This window comes from Gobio gobio (genome assembly GCF_949357685.1).
Source record: "Gobio gobio genome assembly, chromosome: 17".
In the NCBI taxonomy this organism is placed as follows: domain Eukaryota; kingdom Metazoa; phylum Chordata; class Actinopteri; order Cypriniformes; family Gobionidae; genus Gobio; species Gobio gobio.
In genome coordinates, this window is record NC_137110.1 from 15,830,913 (window position 1) to 15,841,809 (window position 10,897).

The following is a 10,897-nucleotide window of genomic DNA, read 5'->3' on the forward strand; positions in this document are numbered from 1 at the left end:
TCATGGGAGCAGATTGGAAAACGAGGGAAAATTGTGGATGCCAAAATGTTGCTACAATAAACGCAATGATTATTTGAAAACCAGTGTTCATTTTTACACAGTTTTAGTCAGTTTTGTTATAACGAAAATGTTATTTTTTCAATTTTAGGCCCAATTCCAATTCTATTTTATACCGCTTCCCCTTGCCCCTTGAAACCCCTTATATGAGATAGGGGTGAAAATATTCCCCCAAAGAAATGGGACACCACTACTACACTGTTACACATCATCATTCGCCGTTGCTAGCTCCTACGTCAGGAGATGCACCGATATTTAAATCCCAAGAACATGACCGTAAATATGAACACATTTTAATGTTGAACCAGTTATATATTATTTGGACTATTTTAATGGTTAAATAAATTTAGTAAATCAAAAAACATGTCTAATTAATTTAAATAAAAACAACAACAATTTTATTTTAAAAAGGTTTACTTTTTCCCCCCAGACATTTTATACAAAGTGCTGCAACATAGCTTTACCGTCAAATGTAAAACATGGAAGAAAATTTTTTATTTAAATAATGTATCATCATCATCATCATTATTATTATTATTACATTGAGATGTATAGCTTAATTCTACTGTACAACTGTAATATATTTCTGTCACAATTTCAAGTTAAACCGCACTTTTATTTTGACGGGTTGCTGTAAAGACCTTTGAGTTAGTTTGTTTATGATTTGAGACAATAGTTTTATCAAATTAATAAAACTACACACAGAATGCATATTTCAATGGTTTTTTTGCGGTTTAATATTCACAGACACTATCGCAATTGGATTTAAGTGTACCTGCTTTTTATCATTTCATCAAATTTGACAAATTCTGTTATACAGTAAATCAAATTTTTATGAACGGATTCCACAATTGCGCATCGCGGAAATCATAGGGCCCCACATGTTGCCATGTATGCAGCGAAATTTCTCATACCCTCCGTTTGAAGAAATGGGATTAGGCCTTTGTCAACGAAAATTGCGTAAAACATAAGTGTGTCAAACTGTAGCAAGACCAACCTGATCAAAGACTTGAATAAAATATCTAAATAAAATACAACCTTTGATATTCTGAAAACCTGAGCTTCTGAATACAAACTAACAGTTTAATTCTTAATATTTTTGTGGAAACTGGGATACATCTTTGTTTAGGATTCTTGAACAAAAGGTTGAAGGAACAACATTTATTTGAAATAATCTTTTGTAACTTTTTATTGTTATTTTGATCAATTTAATGTGTTTCTGCAGAATAAAACAAACATAATGGGTGTAAAAATTTGCAAATTAAGACACATAATCACTAATAAATAATTAGGGCAAATAATCACTTTATAAAGCCTGCTTTATTTTAACTTTAATGGCTTATCATGCTAAAAACATGAAAAAACAAAACCTTCAGACTACAGTCAAGGCCTATGTTAAGGGCTTCCATAAAGATATCCATTTTAGAACTGTACCAGAGATTTACAATTATCCGAGGTGAACCTGAACCATCTCAGCCAGCAAAAGCTCAAAATTCCTAGAATTCCTGCCTCCTGTCCTCTCTCAACTCTCAAAGAAGTGTTGATATCCAAATCCCCAGGAGACCATGTCACACTGTAAACAGATTTTCATAATAACAGTGCAATATTTTTGTTGTAAGCATTTGAAAAAAGCAGCAAGAAACACAATAGAAAGTCTTTTGATCCTGCTGCTGCCCACCGAACACAGGAAAGGAGGGGACGCTTTCTCCTTCATTTCTATTGTTTTCCTGATCCCTCTGTCTCGCTTGAAAAATTACTTGCATTATTTTACGAGTTACACTTGATACCGCTCTAAAACACACAATAGTCCATGTCAAACTGTCAGAGAGGAGGTTATGAAGGTCTTAGTCATTTTCCTGAATAAAAAGAAAACCACACTGACTCAAGATGTTCCCATCACAATGATCAAAAACAGACTTTGCCGCTACATAAAATATTTTTTATCTTACATAACCCTTTTCTCCTGTCATCCAACATGAGCATCTGCCTTGAGTGCTGACATCTCAGAGACCCTGCAATGTTAACAAATCACTGATATGTCTCAAAGTTGTGTATACCCTGAAGCTAAACAGGAACTCGATTTGTGTAGGTGTCCCCCAAAATAGTCCTCTGTATAAACAGGATGACCCTCCGAATAAAATGCATGTACCATCATGCGCACAGCCGATCAGCAAAAAAAGAGAGAAATGTTATGGCTTGGCAGACAAACCTTCAATTTATATTTAAGATGGTGAAAATTTAAACGTAAGCATGTCAAAACAGAAGAGCAACTCATAACAAGAAGCCACAGACAGTGCTTGCATCCTCTGCACTTCATAAATATGTCTACAGTCAGAGGTGGAGGTAGAATGGGTAAACCCAGCCTGACCTGCCGGCGATTTGATTTCGCCCTGCAACTCAGTCTGGAAATCTGTACATTCATTTCCTATGCTTCTGTTACACCTTTGCGGGAACCAATAACAGACTGGCTTATCCACCTGGCGCGCTATTGGCGGGTTTAACACTATGACGGATAGAGAAGCTGTGGGTCGACGCCTCTTGTGGTCTGATTGGTTGAAGGACTATCCAATTGCGTACAGAGCATAGACCGTAAAAAATATGGACGACGCAACTTCATTGGCTTCTGCTGAAGTAACTGAAGCCTCCCGAGGTCCGAATATGGCGCTGACATCTTGCGCAGATTTGGGACAGAGTCTACGCAGTAGTGATCTCGGGACCGGAATAGAGAGCAGGAAGTAGAGGTGTGATATCAAAAGCCCGCCCACACTCTCGCAGATGCAGAACAAATCATTATGTTGGTGTGAAATAAACAGTTATGGAAATGTAGAAATTAAAGCTAAAGCGCCAATCTCCTCCCAAAAATCCCAGAAGTAGTCAGTCAGTGCCTCAGTGACAACTTCACTCAGAGAAGCTGTCAATCTCCTGGGGGTCACACCCCCAGTTTTTAGCATCAAATAACTATAAAAAAATACCTATAGCAGACTCCCCAGACCAATTGTTCAAAACTTGGTCCAGTGATAACCACACAAAGGTGGAGGTGTTCATACACACACGGTTCGCTATCTTTGTGGGGACTCTCCATAGACGTATATTCTATCACCTTACACTAACCCTACCCATCACACAAAACTTTCTGCATTTTTACATTTTCCAAAAAACTTACTATACAAACTTTATAAGCTCAATTTAGGTCCCCACGAGTCTGTGTGCATTCAGGTTGAAGTCCCCACCGGGAGAGAAAAACATGAACACACACATACACACAATGTTAGGCATATTGTACAAACACTCTACATATCCTACCATATACAGATGACCTTTTGCTAACCTACAATCTTACAATAATAAGGGTTCCAAAAGGTTTTTTTTTTGCAGTGATTTTTTTTTTTTTTTTTTTTTGCAGCCATTTTCAGAACCATTTTGGTTTCCATTTTCAGAACCATTTTTTCATAATGTGAAGAACAATTTAAAAATGTAGAGAACCCCTTCCCATTATAAACAACCTTTTGTACAATTGAAATGCTGCATGGATGTTAAAAGGTTCTTCATGGAACCATCAATGCCAAAAAAGAACCTATATTTTTAAGAGTGTAGAGGGAGTGTTTAGGCCATCAGAGACGGGTCTAAACCTTGACTGAACTTATAAAAAAAAATAATTAAAAAAAGCAACCAGGAAACACACTCTCCTAATCAACAGACACTTTCAAGAAATGGCACCAAAACATTTTATAATAAGGATGTCCCGATCAAGTTCGTGCCCCCAATCCGATCAGTCACTGCATATTGAGCATCTGCTGAGAAGCATTACTCAAGCCATGTACAAGGTTATCCTGGAAGAAAACTAGCTTCCCGCTGCTCTGACAATGTTCCCCATATTGAATGATTGTCCCCCCTAAAAAGTTAGTATTCTGTTGTTAGGAATTAATATAAACTGGTTTTCTTTTCATTATTCAAGAAAAAACATGGCAAGTTGTCAAATTTGGAAGAAATGTTGTCAGTGGTTTATAGAATAAAATTAACATTTTCATTTTTCTTTACTTTTCAAACACATACAAATAGTAAATCCAGAGAAACTTATAATTTTGCAGCGCCCTCTTCATTTTTCTCATATGGGTTGATGATGTAACAATGGTAGACACTGTAAACTGGGTGCTTGGTCATAATTATGAATATGGGACTACTGATATAAACAACTATAACCTGCGTTCCACTTCACCAGCTACTCTTCGACAGTGATGCCGTAGAAATAAACAGAGCTACCACAAAAGTGGAAGTTCAAAGACAAAATTCTAAAGATGGCTACATGCGTGTTTCTCTGGAGCATAAGGTCTATACAATATTACACCAGACAACATTGTCACCTTTACTTAATTTATTCTGGAAACTATAGTGTCTGATAATCGGAGTGTTACAAAGATAAAGACATGGTCTCAACGTGGTGACGACCATAACGACATATGGAGAACAAAAAAAGCTGACCATCATAAGTATGATGGCTTTTGAGAAAAAATAACAACAACAAAAAGAACACTCTGCAAAGAAGGTTTGACACTAAAAGGTTGCTACGCTAATAGCATGACATTTTGGTAAGCTTTTAAAAGCACATTGTAGGTGCAAATATTGGGTAATACACACAAACGTTCAAAACTTTGGGGTCAGTACTCAGCAAGAATACATTGATTACAAAACATTTCCATTTCAAATAAATGATATTCTTTTAAATATTTTATTAAAGAATCCTTCAAATGTATAATGGGTTGATAATAAAATGTTTCTTGAGCACCAAATCAGCATATTAGAATGATTTCTGATCAATAAAAAGTAATGACCTAATGAGAATAATGATGCTGAAAATCAAAACCACCCATAATATCCACATGACATAGAATAAGTTACTTGTATATATTTCTCAGCTGTTTTGAAGTTTGTGCGCATTCAAAAACTTAATCCATGGATGAGGCAAGATGCAAGGGATGATGAAAGACAGAAGAAATTCTACAATATCCACATTCCTTTATAATGTTATCCACTTTTACATCATTTTGCAATAACAATACAAAAGGGGAAAATGTTGACCAAATACACAGTGCTGCAGTGTTCAACAACAAACTTTGTTTTATGCACAGAAAGTACATAAAGCCTCTCCTATAACATCAAGATATTAAATCACTTCGTTAATTCAGTAACATCGGGCAACTTTCAACAGATGTCTGTAGTTATAATGCCGTGCCGGGGTGCCATGCACACGTGGAAAACATTGTTCAGAGACAAAAACATCCTGTCAAACCCGGTGGAATTGCTAGAGAGAAGAGAAAAACGTGTGGTCCCATCGATCAAATCACACTTGCATCCTTCAAAACATTGCACTCATTAGCACTAAATGGAATTGTGTCCTTTACAGTCCAACCAGTGGCTAGCAATTCAAGTGTGAGATTCTCTGACAAACTTTGCAATCATATTAAAGGTCAAATCAGGTTCAGCTGGAATTACATCATGCCTCAGATTTGATCTGTTGCAATTCAGTGTTGCTTTGTTAGCAATGGGAGTTTTTAAAATAGGGTCATTTGCTTGAGAAAATTCAATCAAGCCAAGCCTTGAGAGCAACACTGACACAGCACAAGCTCAGGTTGTGGAGTCTGTGAAACACTGTGGCTTTTGACAGAGTTGATACATGGCCTTAACATGGCTGACAGAGCCGCTTTTCATCAAGAAATACAGTCTCCAGGCTGACTCTCCGACTCTGAAAAACAAACAAGTGGAAGCCCTCAAAAGTGCAAATGAGAAACAGGAAGATCTCCAAACAAGGCTGATTTTTCACCAGCAATACTGTCCTTCATGTCTGTACAAAGTGAAATTACTTGACACGTCTTATCTGCTAAAGGACCTGTAGCTCACATAGATGGAGGTGAAAAGTTTGTTCCAGCAAGTTCACACTGTAAGCACACTGTGTTTATAACCAAGGACAAAACTGAACCTATACGTCACGCAAAAGAGTGCCTTACCTTGATTATCTGACACTTTCACAATGTCAACAATGAGAAAGGAGCAGAACAGTTATTAAAGTTTGAAGAGGTTTCCTTCACTTAATCAACTAAATGAGCAACTAGCTGAATAAGATTTTCTTTTTGTCTTTTTACATATAAAGGGTTTAAATTCTAGGTAATCTCAATAACCCTGCACTCAACACAACATCCAGAGAATAAAGACATCTATGATGACAGCCTGTGTTGGGGGTAACGCATTACAAGTAACTTACAAGAAATCAGATTACTTTTTCAAGTAACTTTTCAAATTTACAATAAAATATCTGAGATACTTTTTCACATTTATTTGACTGACAGCTCTCCTGTCCCCATGTTGAGAAAAATCGAGAGTAAGTGCAGAGGCGGTGTGTTGTAAACATGATGGTTATTGTAGTTCTAGACTAAATGTGAGCATTTATTCATCTCATTTGCACAATAAAGATTCAGCATTCTTCAAAATGAATAACATCAGTCAAATGCAAAATCAGAGTACTATGCAAACCTCCAATAATTAAATGTTAAATAAAAAATATGCATTTAATCTACCTTTATTGACCAATGTCTTGATGCTGACCTTTGATGATTCAGATAAACCATGAGCAAAAATTACTAGATTTTGGTTTTTATTGGTAAAACTTTTTTTCTCCGGCGTCCTATTCTTCCATTATCCAGAATGGCAGCACAGCACGGCAGTACTGTTCATGTGTAAATTAGAATTTTTAGGCTTATTATTTCAATTTTGATATGAAAAGGTCTTTACATTTGCACAAAAATAGAACTTTTTTGTAATAAAATAAATAAATAAAAGCAAGCCCAGCCTAGGTGAGAAAAAGTTCAGTAATGCAAATGTAATGCATTACTTTTCTCAAAAAGTAACTAATTTAGTTACTTTTTAAGGGAGTAATGCAATATTGTAATGCATTACTTTTCAAAGTAACTTTCCCCAACACTGGTGACAGCTACAATTGCATAATACCCCTAATGCTAATAACCCTACACTAGATGTACATTAAAAATATTTTAGAGACAAAAAGAGATGAGCAGTTATTAAACTCATTGAAATTCAGTGACAATACACAAAAGTGACACTGAGGCCTGAAGTGCACAGCCGTATACCACAGCACTCATTTTCCCACAGTGTAATATCAGTACTACAGCATGTCCTTATGGGGAATTTCAAACAACAAAATGTATCCGAAATATAACAAAGTTAGCACACTAACACCACCACCTAAAGATTCCCAACACGAGTCTCAAAAACCTAGTGAGTGAGTTGCCAAACTAGACAGCATTTGAGACTCAAGGGCTCTTCATACTTCATTTAACCCTGGGTTAAAGTCATGTTTAACCCTATGTAAAACCTTGCAGTTTCACACTTGTACTTTTCAAGGGGATTAACCACCTTTTTTTTAAACCCTGGGTTATGAAACCGTGTTCCAAGAGTTGCAGAGCCAAAGGTATACAAGTAAAATGAAATGTTGGAATGTAATTGGGTGTTTTAGCAACAAACAACCGATCATAAATTTCATGCTGACTTCAATGGGGCAAGAATTTTATAAAAGTTTCTTACATATTGTGAGGTATATTTCAGAATGAAACGGCTTGAACAAGAAAATGTATTGTGGGACTGGGCACATTTTTTTTGTGTGCACAGATAAATTATTTATAATAAATGATGCAATATTCCATAAAAAATAAGAATGGTCAATTTCTATTTGATGGTGACTATACATATTAATTCCCTTTGTAGCCTATAGAAAAGTGTCATGTGCTACGTTTAGCAACGTATGTGGACAACGTTTCAAATGTCAAACGTGTTCATTCGATTTTTAGAAGTATACTTCAGAAAATGTATGACAACCAGAGCAGATGTACTGTATGCATCGGCAGCTGGATAAGGAGGTAATAGACAGGTGATGTGTGAAATCTCATCACCTCAATAACATCCCAGAATAAAGTATGGACAATGTGAAACATTGGACAAGATAAACCAGGATTACATTGACCCAGGGTTAAAACTTTCAAGTGTGAAAAAGCCCAACAGGTGCGCGTACAAAATGCAGGTCCTGAGACTCCTCGGTCAACAGGTAGGCAGGCCCACAGGTCCTTAGAAGCAAGGCAAAATCATAGCAGTAGTTGTGTCCATTGTCGACTAGTAAAATTAAACAAATACACACAGCTTTATGGCAGTTCGTACTGGGTCAGTTTTTAAGCACGTGCTTACCTGCTGTAAACGAGACAGTCCATATGATTTATTTCCTTATCTGAGCGGTGTCGTCTGTAATCCTCCCATAAATCCTTGATGGCGGTAACGGACAAAATAAAAACCACAGGGGCAAGAGCCAACTCTGGTTGAAAAGCATTGACCACAGGCACAAAATTCAGCAAGGCTATGAAAACAAAATACACGTTGGCAAACCGGTGGAATTGCTCAAAGAGGTTCTTCGGTAGGAAAGAAAGCAGAGTGTATTTTGTGGTTTTGATCTTATTGTTTGCATAGTGTCTATTGGGGTTATCCCCTCCTTTGGTATGGTCATACAAAATGTTGGCGTGTACAATCCTTGTTTTGCCCTCCTTTTTGCTTTTCCTTCTTTTATGCTTTTTCACTTTGGCACTTTTCGTGTCTCCAGACTCTCCAGTCTCTCGCGCCATACTTCGCCCAAAACTTTTGTCTCTTTTCCTTGAACAAATAAAAGAGGTATCTATGTAATCATGCTGATACTCCTTGATGATGTGGGACCGTATGAAATGCTCTTCACTCTGTTTTATCGTCCTCACCCATCGCGTCAGTTCTCTCCATTTCTCTCGTTAACACTGAAAACTTTTACAGCGGCATCTTTTTTTCCCCTCAGTAGATGAAGATGCGTTAAGGCAGGGCCGAGCGATTATACATACGCGCTGTTACACATTTTAGCAACATACATCAGTAGGATAAACCTATGCACCAGTATTGCTGTTTAAAGTCCATCCATATGGTTGTAAATACGGGTTTTTACGCAGACCGTGTTGAAAAAACAAGCCAATCACGGGAGGTACAAAAAAACGTCAACGCTGACGCAACCGAAGCCCCGCCCGCTCACCAATGAAACATCTTTACTGGAAGTGCCACGCGTTACCATTGAGAAAAAGCGTTTCTCATGGAAGACGCAAGCATAAATGCAGTTTTGCTTTGAACACGCCGAAATACAGCGGTTGCATCTAATCTGTAGTTATTATGTTAAATCGATATTTCACGAAAATTAAATAATAATAAAAATAATAATAGTTTCACTCTTTACTTTCAAGATGCTCTCTCTCAGTTAGTCAGTCATCTGGATATGCAGGGTCAGAACCAGAATCTAGATCTAGCCTGAGTTTAGTTTCTCAGCAGATACAGTAGCTTAAGTAAGTTATAGCTGTCAGATTATGTTGCTTAAAGGCAACTTAAAACACTCCCAACAACTTTAAACACAAAAACTATTATGACAACAGAGAGCTTTGCAACCTAACTTGGCATTCCGTTTGTTCCAAAAAATGTTGACTGTGTTTATGTCTACCGTTATTGCCTTTGTTTTTGCTTTTTGTGTCGTCCACGCTGTCGTCTGTTTTTTCAATAGTGGGTTTTCTCTCCATCTTCCTAAAACTTGGAATATTATGACAAAGCACAATGAAACCTGAGCACTACGCTATAGATTCATTCACGTTTTAGAACAGACATATAAATAGTAATGTAATATTTTTTTTTTATTTTTTTTTTACCTGGATATCTGTAAAATGCACACATTCACTGAGAGCAGTAACTTATAAAAACATAAAATTGATCTGAACACATGACAGGGAGAACGACACAAGCAGACAACACAGACGACAGGGAGGACGACAAATAAAACAACAGCAATAGCAGTAGACATAGACAAATGTTTGTACAAAGCCAACAATTTTTGGCACAGATGAAACAGCATCCTTTTTTAGAAAGAAGCTTCCATAAATGACAGAAAAAGACGGTATAAACAAAGAACATCAACATAATTTATCTTAACAATGACTAGACAAGGCGTTTTGGCATACTGTGTACTGGTTACTTACTGTATGATATACTTATTTACAGTTACTCTTGTACTTGTTATTTTATAGGTAACAGCTGTAATTGTTCAAGTTAAGATTTTTTAAGTAATTATATTAACTAGTTGACAAGGTTTTTCTATGTGGGTAGAAAAATAAAAATGCTGAAAATAGAAGGATTTATATATTATTTATCATTGGAAATTCTTTGGTATGGTAGTAGTAGAGTAGGTTTTATGATGGTTGCCTCCCCACAGGACTATTAAACAGACCACACCAAAAATGTGAATACTTCAGTGCAATTAAAAATAGCACATGTACATTTCATGACATAGGGATCACACCAAATCTACGCCCTTGTTTGGTGGAGATTCCTTTAGCCATGAAACTATTAACGATTCATTATGTTTATATTACCTCCACAAACAAGTTAATCAGCTTCACTGTGAGTCAGAAGCCTGTAATGAGACGAAAGCAAACGTGCCGTCTAGAGCAACTCTTTGATATGTATTCCTTGTTATCTTCTGATTGAATAAGTCTGTCTTAAGAATACAGAAAAACAACTTTACAGTAACTCTGTATGTTAACTCAAGGACTGAAATGAAAAAAAAAATTGTCCATTGCATAACAGACAGTAAACTGAAGATTATTATCTCTGTTTCATGTAAGTGTATATACGGTTGCCATTGTTGCAGTTGTATAAACAGATATGAGGTTGGCATAGATAGATTAGAGAAATAGGTGGGTTAATGGCATAGATGTAAGTAGATGCCACT

At 36.5% G+C, this 10,897-nt stretch overlaps 1 protein-coding gene across 1 annotated transcript in view; it reads right to left on the bottom strand.

Moving 5' to 3' along the window:
- Positions 1-8,908, bottom strand: part of atp10a (ATPase phospholipid transporting 10A) — a 69,819-nt gene extending 60,911 nt beyond the window's left edge. Inside the window, exon 1 of the mRNA XM_079840936.1 lies at positions 8,305-8,908. Coding sequence (XP_079697062.1) covers positions 8,305-8,732 — 428 coding nt within the window. The 5' untranslated portion in view covers positions 8,733-8,908. The remainder of the gene's footprint in view (positions 1-8,304) is intronic.
- Positions 8,909-10,897: the final 1,989 nt, after the last annotated feature.